Genomic DNA, 17,925 nt, shown 5'->3' on the forward strand with positions numbered 1-17,925 from the left:
AATACTAGTGAGGTAGCAAGAAATAATCACCTCTGTCTTTCTCTTCTTGTATTTCATAATGGTATTGTCTTTCAAGTCTGTCTCTTTGGTCTCCCAAATCTGCAGAATCCCAAATGTAATGAAAGCACATTTTTTATTGATAGTAGAATATGTTAGAAACAGATTACAGTTCCCTGGTGAAATACTGCATTTTACTGGATAAAAAGTATACAGGCATGTTAACCTTCCAGAAGGATACTCTCCTCCCCCCCAGTGTCTTGGAAGCCAACAGATACATTTGTGACATAACACTTCTATTTATCTCCTGCTTACAGCTAGGAGTGAACTCCATGCTAAGGTTGCCTAGCAAGAGAGAGACCATCAATATTACCATTGCATGATTCATTTCAGAGAATGCAATTCAGTATAGTTGAAGAATGCCACACCAGGTAGACATTTTGAGGTTGTTGGATTTTTTTTCACTCTTTCAGCACATTTATGGTTTCTTAAAACATAATTCATTAAGACCACTGAATTATATTGCTGTTATAGAAATAAAAAAACAACCCTGCACATATAAATTTAAATACTGTAGTTATCAATAGACAATTATGTAGTTACATAAATTCAAAAAACTTTGCACTCAAAATTTAAAACCTATTATCATTTAATATTCTACACATACTGTATATGGGATCAGAGATTGCTCACATCTTTCTGTTGAAATAAATAGTTTACATGAGTTCCTTGCATGGTGATCAGTAATCTCCTTTCTAAATATGGGCAGCCAATCACTGAACTTAGATTAAATCAATTTTCTAGTGAAGTTCAAACAAAACTTGGTGCATCTCTCCAGAGAACCCAGATGTATAGAGAACCCAAATCTAGGATGACTTGCATCTGGATATCCTGTGTACCTTATAACCAAGTTTTATTTTACTGGCCTCCTTCTTTACTGTTTCTAGCATTTTAGTCTAGTCAATAGTCAGAAAGAAGTACAAAAAGGAATCAGCATATTCCAAAACAGGGCATACCTAGTCTTTATAAAAGAAAAACAATTTGGCATTATAGACGCCAGCTTGTTTCAAACACCATAAGAAGAAAGGTTTCCTATTGGCTGACATTAGCATACACAAATAGAGTAATCCTCGATGAAAACCCTTAAAATCTTCACTACAATGCAGACTTTTAGAAAGTTTTGATCATTGAAGAGTTGCTAAATAAATCTGATATCTCATAAAGGTGACATTTTTTTAGGTTGAGCTTCATTTTATCCTCCTCAATCCAACAACCAAGATCATTCAAACACTGTTGTGAAGTACAAAGAACATAGGGTGACCATGCCTGAGCCAAATGCATTTCATCCCTATATATTTCAGTGGAATATGCTGTCCAAGAGAGCACTATTAATCAATACCAGGGAGAAAATAAGCCCCAAATATAGTCTCTTCTGCAGCTCCACATGAATGATGTTCCCATTCAGAGAAGTGCCTCTGGTACTTGACTATCTGACAATTATCAGTCACAATGTTGGTTCCCTGTGGAATCAGTCCTGCTCTCACACCTAGGTCATGAAGGATCTGTACTGCTATTATATGACACACGTAAGCGACAAATGCATTGGCAAATTCACTTCTAATTATCATGCACACTAAAAATAGGCGGTCTTATACATGAAATCCATCAAAAATAATAGACTATATGTTACAGAATGGTTTTATCAACATCCCAACTGCATAAAATCTAAATTAACTTCAGTATTATAATCCAAGTTGAAACAAACTATTCAAACAGCTTGGAAAGTTGAGAGTTCAACAGGATTGGCCTCAAGTCATTGATATTTGATGGAGATGATTTTGGAATGTGAACTTATATGGCATATTTCCAAATGAACCTCTAATTATATCACAAAGAATAATTGTGAAGAAGTACTTTACTGTTTGGAAATGTAGGAATGTCAATAAAGGTGTTTTAAATTTGTTAAGGCAATGCTATATTTTTAGGGTTAATGTACAAACTGAGATATTTTATGATGACTAACTAATATACCCACTTCATCACATATGTTCCTGTCAAATTGTACACAAAGGGATATAGTTATCTAGGTCCATTTCAGTAAAGTCTTTTTGTAACTGAAGCAGTCTGCTCATTAGATGATGAAAAGTCAACAGAGCCCCACACAGACACAACACTCTCAGTGTCCAGAGGAGGTGTTTAGGTGGGTTTTCTCCTTTGTGACCTACGTCAAACTTAACTTGCCAACATCACTTAGTCATTCCATTACGATTCCCAATTCAACCCAAAATGCAATCCACTGTATAAACTTCAGCAAGTCATAACTGTGCTTCTGCTTTTAGGAAAGTTAAATATGCTGTAAATTAATTTACTGTTAAAATAATACTAAATTATATTTTGATTTAGATTCCTTTATGAATACGCAAGAAGACACCCAGAATTGTCTAATCAGATGCTGCTAAGGATAGCCAAGGGTTATGAAGATGAACTGACAAAATGCTGTGTAACTGAGAATCCTCCAGAGTGTTATGGCAAAGCAGTAAGTTGCTCCAAGGGTGAAAAGGAACTTTGTGCAATAAGACTATTCAAATACAGAATTCAAATATTCAAATATACTGCATATATGTTCTGTTATCTTATTGTTTTTATTAGGGGATCTTACAAGTGCTTGACCTTAATTATTCTTGAGACGTCACTGTATTGCTAGTCCTAGACTTTATTTGTTATTGTATTTTTACAATACTGCACATATCATGTACCACCACTTTTTTTTTAAAAAAAGATGTAATGCCGGTAAAGATTTGACAATCAAAAGTAACAGTTATGGCTCATACTTAAAAGTGTCATAATGAAATGTACGAGCACAGCAACTATAGGTTTATATCCATGTGCCAAAATTAAGCTCCTTCAAGAGTACTCGATCTGCCATCAAGAAAATGTTTACTAATTTGTGGGCTTTAAAAAAGTTATAAATGAATGGATAAATGGCGCCCTCTGACAAATATGCTATTACTATACAGTATCTGCTGTGCCACATACTTACGAATCTGCTCCTGAGCTTTTCAGGGAATCATTGGTAATATTAAGAGAACTGATTTTTCAAGGAGAGTTAACTTCCGTTTAAGACAACTTATTTCAAAATTAGCAATAATTAGCAACCATTGCATCACCAAAATAAAACCGCATTTTTATCTGGATATGTTCATCACTTATTTTTAAACTCTATTAAAAGGCATTTACTTCTATTTTTAAACGTTCATTAACCATAAGAATAAATTACCACAGCTCTAATGTAATTAAACAGTTTGGAAATTTACAGGTTTGCATTATACTGATGTTTTTAAACAGTTATCAACGGTATGTGCAAAACAAAGATGATTTTACTTCACAAGAAAATTGACAATAAAAGACAGCAAAGATTTAGACTGTTTCTTCCTAAGCCTTATTATGTATTTTACCTGTTTAAATGCTGTATCCAAACTGTGTGTCAAATCTCAGTTAATAAAAGCACCAAAAGTTAAAACATAATAAAAAGCAACTAGCAGACAACCATTAATTAACACAAATGTCTGTATGCATATCTAAATAATATATATCACAGTTTAAAATACGGTTTTGAAATGTGTTTAAGAATGAGGTATTTCAAGTTTTTAATGTCAATTAATCACAGTATAGATTTTAGAATTGCCCGTTAATCCGACATATACAGTACTTCTTTCAAATGCGGGTTTACTTTATCCTAAAAGGAACAAGAAGAAACAGGTATTAGCGAACATGGTCCCTCACTGATGATCCCCGAATTTTTAGAATTTTAATAAATGCTATTGTTGGGTTTTAAGTCCTGAAGGATCTCTGTTCGAAAAGAAATGATCAAGACTTTTAATGAAGTAGTAAGTTCTATAAAAGGATTGAATTCTGTCTGTTTTGTTGTTTAGTTGTGATCTGGCTCCTTTACGTCCATTCACACCTTTTTCTTTAGCTCTTTAGTCATGTGACTAGTAATGGTTATGCAGGTTGATGTACAGTACCTGTTGGCCTGTGCCCTTCTTTGCTTGGTTTTTGGTATTCCTCAGAAAAAGAGAAAGACCATGCTCTTCTCAATCAAGAGTTTCTTGTCCATTTGCCTGGGTTTCCACTGTGTTTCTAGCCCTTAAGTCATCAGAAAGATGAGAAACTATAATCATGAAACCTGCAACAGGTATAATCAGTGCCTTATTATTTGCTCCTAAATTGAGTTATAACACAGCAGCAGATGGCAGGTTACCCTTATGAGCATATTTCTTTACAGATATCTTTCTCTTTTGACACTGACAAACCCAGCAAAACACACAGTGTTGCTTTTTGCTTGTATAAACCTTTCCTTATGTATATAGTTTAAGATAATAAATTATTTGAATAAGTTTTAAAAAAATTAAGTAAATAAATAATTTCCTAAGAGCTTCTTGCCAAACGATATTTTTCTAATGCTCTAATGCTATTTAGGATGAAAAACTTCATGCCGCTGTGCAAGACAATCTAAGTCACTTCCAGAAAATTTGTGCTCTTGTCAGTACACAAGGAAAAGCAGCATATGAGAAGCTGTAAGTAATGGTTTTATACTAAACATTTTAATCCTTTACTTTTTAATGAATGCAATTACATGAAAATATATTAAGCACATTTTTGAGTCACATATTTCAAATATTGAACTTCAAACAGTAAAATCTAGAGTTATTACTTTCATTACTTTCACATGTATAGAGTACAGAACAAATATTATTTGCATATGCTAATCAGCATGGAACATGTTGTAAAACTCTGGTACCATGATTAGTGAGTATAAGTGTCTTACCTTGACACTTAAATCTTCCCTTCATTTGTATATGTCCTCTAATCTACTATTAGGATACGGATACTAAATTAGCAGATTTTGGAAAAATGATTATAGCATAATATTAACAGAGAACAATATGTTTGATAATTCAATTAACAGCAAAAACATTATTCATTTTCCTAATAATACATTAAATAACAAAAGATTACAAAATGAAAAGTCAACTTCCAAATGTATAGTTTGCATAATCTCTTTGTCTTTGTATAAGTTTTATCCTGGTGTTCTGGTTTACCTACCAAATCCCAAAGATCAGAAGGGTAGTTTAAAATGTGATAAAAGATTGCTTACAATATGAATGTGTAAATCAGTGTGCTCTATAATGAACATGAGTGTCATCCACTGTTGGTTCCTGTCTTGTGACCAATGCTGCTAGGATATACTATGGCCACTAGGCTGGAATATGTGATTCTGAACATAGATGAATGCATAGAATTTATTGAAACCTAAGTTCAGATGACACATTGGTTCCGTAAACTTAACTGCAACTCAGTTCTTGACTACACTGCTTTCTGTGTGGGGATGATATGTTAAACCACTCTTGTGTGCTTATCTTCAAGCTTCTTGTTTCCTTACAACATGATTTTAGACTGACAATTAACATGAAGACTCTGCTCTGCTATGAAAGCATGTGCCTCACCCAGTTGTTCAAGCTTTACAACTTTTGTTATTATGAAAATCTCTGGCTTTATGTTCCCCTAACGAAGTGAAAGCAGGTTTAGAATAACATACACCTAAACAACTTGATCATCTACATAAAGAAATATAGATAACAAGTTAAAGAATAAATATTTTCAACTGTTATTAAATCTATTTATAAAAACATTAATTTTTTATTGTAATACTATTTTGTATTCCCTCTACAAATTTTAGCATGGTTATCCGGTACACAAGCATTATGCCCACAGCAAGCTTTGAAGGAATAAGGACAATAACATACAGAATGGGTGGAATTATGCAAGAGTGCTGTGCAAAGGACCAAAGTAAACTAATGCCATGTGCCGAGGAGAAAGTAAGCAAAGTGTTTATGTTTAAATTTATACAATATATGCTCACCTTGACTGAACATCAATAAATGTTAAACTTGTTTTTCATAATACAGAATGGTATATACTATTTCTACTTACTATATGAAGAAGTGGCAATGAAATATAGAAATTTGTTCTAATTAAAGTCAACTGATTGTCACTGAGTATGAATGTGGCCAAAGTTCATAATGATTGAGTGGCATACTTGCTGGTTCTTGTTTGGCATGCACTTTCATGTCACTCCAATCGCACTTATTTAAAAATAAAGTTTTTACATCTAAAAAGTAAACTTAGGGCTGGGAATGAACTAAAAAATTAACTAATTATTTGCATAAATGTATGTTATTAATCATGATTAATCACATCTAACATTAAAACTTGTAAAATTCATGCATAAAGCATGAATTAAACACATACTGAATAATAAATGTAATGTAGAATCAAAACAAAGGAATTAAAAAAAAATGAATAACATAATTTAAAGTTAAGCAATGACCTTAAAACTGAACTTTTAACAAAATACTACTTGAGCAAGTACACCTTAATTTGAATACCTTCCTAAAAGGCAGTTTGAAAAGAATGTAATAAGAACACAAGGCAAATGTATTAATTATCAAATTAGCATAGCATATGAGACACAGATGTAACATCAACTACTGTTGATGTTGAATGCACTGCTGAAGCCTGAATTAATTGAAAGAATAAGCATCTCTTAAATGGGGATACATTAAAACTTGTGTTAAAACTAAATAAATACTATCCTCAATAGTTCACCACCATCAACGACTTGATAATTATACTCTGGGGTGCTGTGGAACTAACAGTGTAGTGCCCATGGGTCCTGACATGAGAAAGACACGCTCCTTAGGTGGTCAAGACCTGTTTGAGGAAGATGGGACTACCTGGAGAAGACAACATAAAAGCAGCTCTGTGATCGCCATTTTGCATATACAGCACTTAGAGAGCACTTTACCAGCCAGGACACATGTCGGGGGTCAGTCTACCTGAATGAATGTTCACCAGTGACTCTCACGGAGACGAGGAACAGTGGGCATCTGAGTTGCCTCTGACCTTGGGTCAGTGGAGAGGGCAGAGAGAGGACCAACTGTATGAGTGGGCAGCGAGACAAAGTAGCTGGAAAATGCATCCAAAGTGCTCACTAAGTGGTGTGTCTGCGAACAGCAATCTCTGAGCTACTTTTTTTGCTGCCCCCTGTCCTGCCCTTTTGGACAGTTTAGCATGTGTGTAGATTTAATGATTTTGTGGTTGGTAGAATCATAGTGGGTCATGGGATTTCTTGGGTTACAAAAAATGTGCCACCACAGAAAAATGGGTGGAAACTCTATTCTACCTACACCTTTGCTTCTGGCATATTGAAAAAGATCTCTGACACCATGCATTATTTGGATGGTTATGTTGCGTTATTTGCATACATTTGCAAAGATATTGCAAACTTGAATCTTTGGTAAGGATAATTATTACTCTTCTATGTCGTAGAATTACGGTAGTCAGCACTGTAAGGTGGCCGGCAGACTGGCAAATTAAATACAGAGGTGCTAGAGACTTATTTTGGCTTTAGTACCACTCAAGGATAACTTATTTAGTACTTCCGTGATATGACTTTGATTTAATCTTCTTAGAGAAATACGAAAAAAAAAAGAGAGAGCATAATGTTTACTTTGCAACTTTTCTCTAGCGTTGCACCACGACTACCATAAATCTACACCCTTTCCTCCCAATCCCCTGCACATATGTCAGTATGTATAAATCAAGAAAATGAACAACAGCGCTGCGTGGCGTATCATTGTAAACCACATAATATGAAATGTTAAACCTTTCAATGAAAATTTGATTTCAGAAAATTTTTAAAAGTAGTACATAAATATGGTACTGGATGTGCATATAATTCTTTAGGTTCTTTAGGAATTTTATTCTTGTTTTGTAATGTTAAAAAAAATACATGAAAATGTCACCCTCACCAAAGCATTGCTAATATTTTTTAATGCATTAAAAGGCCACATTAATCACAAAAATTAACGCATTGACTTTCCCAGGCCTGGTAAACATATTAAAAACTAATGTCATCTTGGGGAAAAACATGAAAGCAAAGAATGCTAACTGAAATAGAGAAAAAAAATGAGTGATTTCTAACTAGAACAGGGCCAGTGCCAGCAAACAAATGGTTTCATTTCAAGTACCTTAAAATGGCCATTCTAATTCAACTTATTTTTGGTTAAGAATGTTCCTCTATAGACATTTAGGAAGCCATATAGCTAGATTTCCAAAAGAGTTTCAAGTAACCACATTGTTTGATATTGATTTAGCATTACAGCCTCACATTTGAGCAGGGCAGTATATTTAGAAAACAAATTTATAATTCTCAATTAGTACCGTGAAACTGAAAAGCTAACATGTGGTTCCCAGGGAGAAAAGAGACACTTTGATAATATAGGACAATGAACGTATCTGATGGCGGTATTACAGAGAAAAAGATGTTTCCTGATAGTGGGGCTTCTCTGCATGTTACCGTAGACAGAATGATGCTACTCAGTAAATACTCAAATTGCATCACCTATTAATATACAGTATATATAAATGACAAACCATAAAGGTTTGAGATGACAGATGGCAGCAGGAGATGCCCATGAGGAAAAGGTGAGATCTGTTTATTTTGGAAGAAAGATAATCCACAGATTACCAAAGTAAGTGTATATGTGGACTCCCAATCCTCAGTCAGCTGCTCAGATCTGCTAAAGAGTAGTGGGAGTTTGGTAGCTGTTCCTTATCTCAGAAGTAATCCTGAGGATGGTTTAGAAATTTTATTTAGGACAGATTTTAAGGTTACTCACTCACAGAGTCTACAGGTATTGGGTGAATGCTCACTGGCAGAGTGGATAAGAATCGAGATGTGTGTGAGAGAGACATTCAAAGTGAGAGGCTACTTTGTGGTACTTTAAGAGATGGGAAAGTGGAGTGTGGAACCCACTGGACATTCAGTGGAACAACAGGCTTACCTTTAATAGATATTCTTGTCTTTGGAAACACAGGGTGGTACACAAAAAGCAGACTAGTCTTAGTGTCACTCTCATTAATAAAATCTTATTATTGCTTAATTCCCAATTAAGGGAGTAACATTTGACTTTTTTAATATCTAAGGAGTGGCTCAAATTTCTTTTTCCAAATTGGACAGTTGGAATTGGACTTTTTCATTATTATTGGATCACTCCCAATTAATTATCCTCAATGTAATTACAAAGTAATTCATCTGTTTCATGTTTATAAAGTAATAACAACTGACTATACACTTTCCTATGTGGAACTTTAACAGAAGAATATTTTAACTTCTGATTTTGATTTGTGAAAATAGTTTTTTGCATTTTTTTCAATATTTTTATGCAGTAAAGCAGCAAAACGTTACTTGCCCATGTTTATTATAGTATTTTGGAAAGCAAAATGTTTATATCATTTTTTTGTTTTTTCACTTTACCCCAATCACAGCTGAGCGATTTGCTTGATGAGACCTGTGCTGAAAATGACCCTGCTACTATAAACAAGAACGTTGAAGCCTGCTGCAATGATTTCTATTCACACAGACGGCTCTGCTTCCTTGACATGAAACCAGACACAGAATCAGCACCTCCAGAATTCTCAGCTGATGCCTTCCCTATCACTGAGGCTCTTTGTACAATGTCAGATGCAGATTCCCTGACAGCATCTATAAAGTAAGTACATAGTTCACTCCATTTTAAGGGATACAACACAACATCTAAAACATATTATCAATTCTAAATATCACATGAAGGACTGACTCAGCTGAGATAGTAATGTCTTTCTCATGGAAAAATTGAAATAATTAATTTTCAGGCATAAAAAGTGAATCTACTGCATCTATAATTCCAGAATTGTTTCTGTGCATAACTTACATGTGTTCTTTTAGTGTATTTTAGGATGGGACATATACACTCTAAAAATGAATACTTTTATCTCACACAGTAAGTCTAGCTCAAAAACAGCCATACAAACACCTCAAAACAGGTAGAAGAGGTCAAAACACTTGAATATTGGAGAAAAAAGAACTTCTCTTGGCTCTTAAAACTGATGTAACTTTATGAATCATCACACAAGAGTTCCAGGTACAACTGGAACATGAAAAGCTTTGGCCTGTTGCTAAGGTCTTAACTTTCTAGCTGTGTTCAGGCGACTTGGTTTAGAGAAAGTGTCCAAATGCTGGATGGCAAGATAATATCCAACAGGATAGCACTCAGAATCAATTCTTCATGACAGACAGCCTGTGAGCAAAAATTAACAGCAAGTTGTCTTATTAATTTTTTCCAATAGTTTGAAATGTAACCCAAATCCGCACCTTTTTCCTTCTCTATTTCTCTCCTTCTCTTTATTACCAGAACATTCCAGAATTCATTGTTGTAGGAAATAGTTTTGTGCCCGATCTTCAGCATTTGTTTTCTAATTTTGCAAAGGGCCTTGTTCTGAAACTCATATACTGTTTAACTAATTCAAATACTACTAGAGTAAATAAATATTCAATAAATGTCCAATCAAAATCTATGTATCAATATGAAAATATCACAAAAACTTGCATACATGCCTGTATAACCATTTTAAGCATAAATCACAGTGACATGCTAATTATTGAATATTTTTGCTGAGTACTACTGCCATCCGCCTACATACTGTATTGGTAAATAACATTCACTTTATTTACTTTGCAGTTATTGTTCTTACCTACAAGTTAAACTAGTGTATGCCTGAAATTACTAACTGACAACAATACAATTATTTTAAAAAGGACCTTATGAGAGACATGCTTCAATTAATATAATAACATTTGCAACCAATAAAATACAGTTTTGCTGGAGTATATCGCAAATGTTTAACAAAATACACTTGAAAAATGCATCCAAAAAGAAATACAAAAACCAATAGTAAAGCAATATTCAACAATAAAACAGCTCTGCAACTGCCACATGTAAATGATATTATTTTAGGATTAATTGATTATATTATGTAGTTTATGTTTAACAGAGTTCACTGTGCCATTGCATATTCAGAATGAGATCAGAGTGAAAGATAACCAAACTACATGCTGAATATTATGTACCAGGACATTGTATCCTTATTTTCACACACATACAATTCTGACAAAGAACAGCCTCATTGTGAATAACCCAGCTACACCCTTAAGCTCTTCTCTATGTTGTAAGACACTGATACCTAGTGAAAATGATTGATTTCAGGAACCTGTAAGGAAGTTTGGGTGAGAAGAATTGGTTGATTAATGTATCCATTAAATATTTATTATTATTTCCATTGGCAAACCTCTGTAGTTGAGGTTTTCAATCATTAGACATATATAAAGGTAACTGAAATACACTCAAGTTGTGTATTGATAAAAATGATGATTATAGCAATATGACAACTGCTTATATGCATTTATTGAAGAGAACTATAGTAAAATAAACTGAACTGAATATCATTATAAAAGAATAGACGCAAGACAGAGACGACAGACAAAATATAACACATTAGATGCTGGCTGTTCTTAATTCATTTACTATTCTTCTTGGTTTTAGCTTGTTACTTTAGCATTTCATTTTTGGAATTTCACAGTCAAATCGCCTTGCTCTAATGCAATACCGCAGGGACAGAGGGCCTGATACTGTCATGAGCTTGTTACATGGCAATAATCAAACTCAAGATAAGAGGTCTTTAGTTGGCTATTTAGTAGTTAGTTTTAGTTTGTTTCATGGTGCAGATAAACAGTTTTACTATACCAGGCCATTAAGGGAGATGTCTAACAGTGTGTGAAGTTGTATATTGTTGTTTAGGATATAGCAGAAGACTTTCTTTGCACTGAAGTGCACTCTTTTTCACATGGCCCTTTGTTAGTGGTGTGGTAGGTTGTCTTCCTCAACTATCTGTTAGGCTCATTGCCATATTCTCTGCATCTTTATAAAGAAAATCGTGACCCTGGCACAATGGTTTACATTGGTACACAAAGAATGATAGACACTTGGAATAAGCTACCAAATAGTGTGGTAGACAGTAAGACTTTAGGGATTTTCTAAACTCGACTTGATGTTTTTTTGGAAGAAATAAGTGGGTAGGACTGGTGAGCTTTGTTGGGCTGTATGGCCTGTTCTCGTCTAGAGTGTTCTAATGTTCTAATGTTTAGGCCCTGAAATTCCCTACTTGGAGTAATTCTACTTTTCAGTCTTAAAAGACTAGGCTCAGTAACAGGCATAGAGCTTGGTTTGGAAGATTGGATCTTAGAGCTAGTTCAGGGCATCCATCTCAAGAGAGCTGCAGAGAAGAGCTTCCAGGCCCAAATAAGCTACGGTATCTGTTAGCTAGAGAGTGAGTCAGCTTTCTCTTCAAAATCGAAGGTCAACTTTCTCTCCAAAGATATGGCACTATAACCTCTAACACTACACCAAGTGCAATCTGTTTTGTTTAATTCTTACTAATGGCCCTTCAGCTTAGCATCTTTATAGTGTTTGCTCTACAGTCCTGCTTGAAAAAACCATAGCTGGAGTGTATGTAAAAATAAATCATGTAATATGGAGTCCTGAAGCAATTGCTTGGTGCAGATGCTTTCCGTGGTTCATGACTGACATAACTAGAGTGCCAATAGTTTTTCAGATTTGTCCATGACCTTCATCGTATGTATTGAAACACTGTGAGTGATATTAAGTGTGACACCTTTTCAGTGATTATCGTGTGGTTATTTGCATTACAGAAACAGCAATTCAAACCTGTGTCATAACTTTTCATTTTTGTCAACAGCAGTGCTATGAGATGAATTTTGCAGGTAAAAAGGATATGCAAATACAGTAAAGTGTGAACTGGAGGAATGAGAGACCCAGGAATTCACACCCCATGTACAATGCCATGTATAGAATTCACACTAAAACATGGCATATGGACAAAAGTGGTAATGTGCATATGCACAAAAATATTCAGATGCCCAAAACCGTGCATAAGCCAACTTCCACGCACTTCCACTCCATAAATCCTGGTCAGCGTGAAATGTAACGCACATGCACACATCTACCACACCACCATGACATCCCCTTTGAATATGCAAATGAATATAAATAGCCTCTTAATTTCAGTGTTTTATGAAAAGACAATGGCAAAAGCACAGGAAAAAAGAAGAATTTCAGTGAATGTGAAGTGCAGGCAAGGAAAAACATTCTATTTGTTGGCTTTAGCAGTGGTACAAACAACAAAAGGAAGTTGATTGAGTGATACAGAGTAGCGGAGACACTCGAAAGTTCAAGTTCAGAAAGTCACACAGTGTCCGAAATGTAAAAGAAGTAGTCAGATATCAAAGTCATAGCCCACTGGCCGAGTTTCATGCAGAAGTGTATTAGAGTACAGGGAAAAGAAAAGAAATAGGGACACAGTAGAGAAAAAAAGGTTGAAATGTCAACTTTAATCTCAAAATTTCCACTTTAATCTCATAGTTTATTTTGTCATTAAAGTAGAATGTCGTAATCTTCATGTTAAAATCAATGTTTTATTTACAACAGCCATTGTAACTAAAGTAGTACGTATGTGTTCTGTGCGTGTGAATCACTATGTATTTCTTAAATGGGCTTTCTCTTTCACAGACAGGCACTGATCTCCACACAGAATACATTATATTCATAATATTACAGCTCTATGAACATTTTAGAGTACTAAGATGTATACTTGATATCATTTTCATGATGAAATGCATTAAAGCATGTATTAAATATGGGGCATGGTGGTACAGTGGTAGCTCCCCATCCAGGGATTTTTCTTGAAAATAAAATTGACTTAGAAGCCATTCATCATCATCTGTAAATATCTTCTCTCTTCTATTGAATTGAAATGAATTCCTTTATTGTCATTGAATGATACAATGAGATTCAATATACAAATCCTCCATTAACTTATTTTCCTATAAAATGATACAATAGGTAATTTTAAGTTTAAAGAAAAATGTAGCTTTTACTGATTGAATCAAAGTCCTTTCTAGTTATAGATCCAGCGTCTGTTTATACTGTATGTGAATTATTTTGTCCAGAATCAGCCAGAGTTCAGCTGGCTCTTACAAGGTTAAAATGGACATACTTTTTTGTGCCCTGACATCTGAGGGAATCTCTGCAGAAATGTTAGCGCATTCTTCATTAACACCTTTGTTTATTAGATGAAGTGCAAAGCAAACCAAAATGTTGGGAGATGTGTATTTTAGGTATTTATTGATTTGTTCATTCTGGAATGCAGGTAGGGGTTTTACAGCCTGGCTTTCTTTGTCCCTGTTAGGTCTACACTCTTAACAGGCCTTGAGTGCCAATGAAAGCCTTGCAAAATGGGGCAATGCACACTTCAACCTACAAAAGTCAACCATTTAAATATATAGCTGGTTATACAAGCAAACATTTTCTTCAATTACACAATAAGGAGGATTTAATCAAAAAGTGTAGCTTTTTCATTATTTATTTTGTTATGACTGGTGATGATATGTAGCTTTGCTACATATGTTATATGTTAGACTTGCTACATAAAGTAACTTGTTAGTTCATTTATGTGATTTTATAGTACAGTGTGTTTTTTAACACACTCTATGAATATATAAAGATCATGTGTATACCAGCAATCATGCAAGCTCCATGACTTTTCACCAGACCTGTCTCACCTGGACAAAGCTGACAGCACTGTGAGGATTTTGTTTTTGGTTTTCTCCAGCTTGTTAAATACCATCCAGCAGTCCCTGGGATAAACTCGGAGATATGCAGGTGGATGAGCCTATTGTGTGCTGGATGATGGACAGTCTGTTGGGTAAACCTAAGGTTATGATAATCAAGGACTTTGTTTCTGATACTGTGGTGGGCTGGCACCCTGCCCGGGGTTTGTTTCCTGCCTTGCGCCCTGTGCTGGCTGGGACTGACTCCAGCAGACCCCCGTGACCCTGTAGTTAGGATATAGCGGGTTGGATAATGGATGGATGGATGGATGTTTCTGATATGGATGTGAGCAGCACTGACGCACCACAAGGGACAGTCCTGTCTTCTTTTCTTTTCAGTCTGTACAACTAACTATAAATATAATACCAGCTCATGTCACTTGCAGAAATTCTCAAATGATTCATCCCTCTTATTGATATACTCCATAAGTGCAGAGCCAGAGTATAGGAGTCAGGTGAAGAACTTTATTTCTTGATGCAGAAAGAATTGTCTGCAACTAAATATGAGCAAAACGAAGGAAATAATTATTGATTTTCACTGCACCAAAGAAGCCTGTCTGTTCACTATTTAGGGAGAGGATGTTAAAGTGGTGCACTTCTGTAAGTACTTGTGGGTTCAACATTAATAACAAGTTAGACTGGTCTCTGAACACAGAGGAACTATATAACAAAGGGCAAAGCAGGGTCTTCTTCCTTAAGAAACTGCTTTCCATTCAGGCAGGAAGTGACATCCTTTACATCTTCTGTATCACTCTGTGATGCCTAGTGTGATTTTCTACTCTGTGGTGTGCTGGGCTGCTAATATCACTTCAAGAGAGACCCACTAAATTAACAAGCTAATTAAAAAGGCAGGCTCAGTTAATGGGCACACTCTGGACCCCATGGAGGTAGTAGCAAAGGAGAGAGTTAATACAAAACTGAGTGCCATTATACACAAATTCCAATTAATTATTCAGCATTTGTTGTCAAGAAACAGTACTGGGGCTCCTTTATACCAACAACAATATGCCTGCAGAATGATTCACTGTGAAAGTGACAGTGACATCCTTTTAAGTCATTCTGGTTTCTGGTGTGTGTTCAGTGTGTTCAAATCATAGTGTGTGTATATATATATATATATATATATATTTATATATATATATATACTGTATATATATAGACAACCATAAGCGTTACCTGGTAGGTAACCCCCCCATACAATCAGATTGTGATTCAGACTACGAATGCCATTAATACATATCTATATATATATATATATATATATATATATATATATTCATGTATTATAAATACATGAATATATAATACATATACATATAAATGTATTTATTATTAAGATAGTAATAAATGGATGCATTTATGTTTCCTGTTTATTTCAGACTTTTATATGAAGTTGTAAGGCTAAAACCAATGATAACAACGGAACAAATCAAGACTCTGACTGATGGCTTCAACGCCTTGAAGGCTAAATGTTGTGCAGATGAGAACAAACAACTATGCTTTGAAACTGAGGTACAGTTCATTTACAAAAAAAAGTAATATTTATATATTATATATTTATATTTTATGAATATGTATACGTAATATTACTAAGAAGTAATATATTCACATTTTAGGTTTCATTGGTGGTTTTCTTTTTGCCAGTGAGTTTTTTTAAGTATGTGTCACACAGTAATAATGTGTCCTTACATTATTTATTATACTGATGTGAGGATCAATCTGTTATCAGTGTATGGCATGGATAAGATGTATTCAGATATGTGCCCGTAGTCCACATTGACTTTAATTTTGGAACTTTTAGATTGTGACTGGTCATATTTTGAAAACACAGGATAAAAATCTCTTGCTCTTTTTGTCATATTTTTGAAAAAAAAAATATATTGTATTTCATCTTTTAGAAAGCAACATTCATCAATACAAGCAAAGCCCTTCTCACTGCATAAGGACAGAGTAAGTAAAAAACCATATACATCTTTTCAATAGAAAATGTGCTTGCTCCTGATATTTTATACTATTAAAAACCTATGAGTAGTATAGTTCTTTGAATGACAGATTCTTAATCTTTTTAAGTTCTGTAATTATTTTTACAATAAACTTTAAAAGTTTTGATTTGCTTTCCAATGTTGTAAGAAGTAAGCATCGTGGAGAACTGACATTGCTGCTTTGTAGTAGTAGTACAAGTGGTATTGTCTCATGTACAGAATACCTTGAAAGTCTTACTTTTATGTTCATCCAGCATGGAAATTAAAATGAAATCAGATTACAAAATAATTAATTAATTTCTAAGAGGTGAAGTGGCATACTGGTAAGAGCCGCTAGCTCACCTTTCTTTCACCACCAGCATGTTCTCTCTGAGTTCAAGTGAGTTTCTTCCAAAATCTTGAAAGCCAGGTGCATTTGGTTTATTGGCCAGTTCTGTTAAGCAGGAGACACATTTGAGAACCTAAACTGGTGTCATATAAATGGTTTAGTTCCTGTCTTAGGCTCCTGGCACCCTCACCCAACTGCCCAAATCCCTGGCCATCTTGCTGTGAAATATGTGGATAGTAAGCAGAGCGTTCCAAAATGAATTTATATATATGAATCTGAAAGTAGTAAAAATATTCAGTTATTTATTTGTCCATTAAATCATATAATTATGTACTTTTTAATGCATGCTTCAATACAGGTATGTTGGTGTCCATTAATAATTAAATACTTGTTCATTTTTTTTTTGTAGGTTCCCAGGCAGAAGACCACACTGTGTGGTTTCTTGGCATCTAGGAACTAGAAAAGATTTCAGCATTATGTCAGGAATACAATTCAAGTGCATCTTTACCAAATTGTCAGAAATACAGATAGTACCAGATCATGTATTGTGTTTACAGAATTGCTCATATATGCTGAAAGAAATACAAACAATAAAAAACACAAACAATAAAATGTGTTGTGTCCTTTGTTTATTTTGATACCACTGTGAAGTGGATGCAATTTGCATTTACTGTTTAATACTTAAACATCAGTGAGAAGTGAAGAAGAATGGCTTTATCATAACAGCCTTGAAGTAAAATCAACAGATACCACAATTTACAAAACTACAGTCTGCCTGTACTTGTCACTTCTGCTATCAATATAAAAACTCTGACTAAAAGTATGGCGCCCAACGTGGCTGACGTATTTGCTTTGCTCTCCCAACTTCAGCGTGTTTTTGTTTTTGTGTTCCTGATATTGCGCTTTTTAAACTTACAACTAGCTTGTGCAGTATTGCGATACAATCGTGGACATTCGCAGAGCCCACATTGTGCTGAAAACCGGATTGC

General features: G+C 34.6%; 1 protein-coding gene and 1 long non-coding RNA gene across 13 annotated transcripts in view; one reads left to right on the plus strand and one right to left on the minus strand.

The window, feature by feature from the left end:
• Nucleotides 1-17,925, plus strand: part of LOC114652093 (albumin 1-like) — a 116,062-nt gene that overhangs the window by 12,413 nt on the left and 85,724 nt on the right. Inside the window, exons 9-15 of one of the 12 annotated variants that reach the window (XM_028802281.2) lie at nt 2,401-2,533; nt 4,477-4,574; nt 5,738-5,876; nt 9,391-9,614; nt 16,006-16,138; nt 16,525-16,576; nt 17,346-17,548. The exons of 6 other annotated variants lie outside the window; for them this stretch is intronic. In XM_028802281.2, the coding sequence (XP_028658114.1) occupies nt 2,401-2,533; nt 4,477-4,574; nt 5,738-5,876; nt 9,391-9,614; nt 16,006-16,138; nt 16,525-16,569 (772 nt within the window). In that variant the 3' untranslated portion in view covers nt 16,570-16,576; nt 17,346-17,548. Of the gene's footprint in view, nt 1-2,400; nt 2,534-4,476; nt 4,575-5,737; nt 5,877-9,390; nt 9,615-16,005; nt 16,139-16,524; nt 16,577-17,345; nt 17,549-17,925 lie in introns of those variants that run through there. 5 more of the 12 variants (XM_051928303.1, XM_051928304.1, XM_051928306.1 and 2 more) reach the window with 5 other exon arrangements.
• Nucleotides 9,391-17,925, minus strand: part of LOC127527948 (uncharacterized) — an 89,056-nt gene continuing 80,521 nt past the window's right edge. The window contains exon 2 of the long non-coding RNA XR_007935136.1: nt 9,391-9,529. This is a non-coding gene — a long non-coding RNA (uncharacterized LOC127527948). The remainder of the gene's footprint in view (nt 9,530-17,925) is intronic.

Source organism: Erpetoichthys calabaricus, chromosome 5 (genome assembly GCF_900747795.2).
Source record: "Erpetoichthys calabaricus chromosome 5, fErpCal1.3, whole genome shotgun sequence".
NCBI classification, from domain to species: Eukaryota; Metazoa; Chordata; class Cladistia; order Polypteriformes; family Polypteridae; genus Erpetoichthys; species Erpetoichthys calabaricus.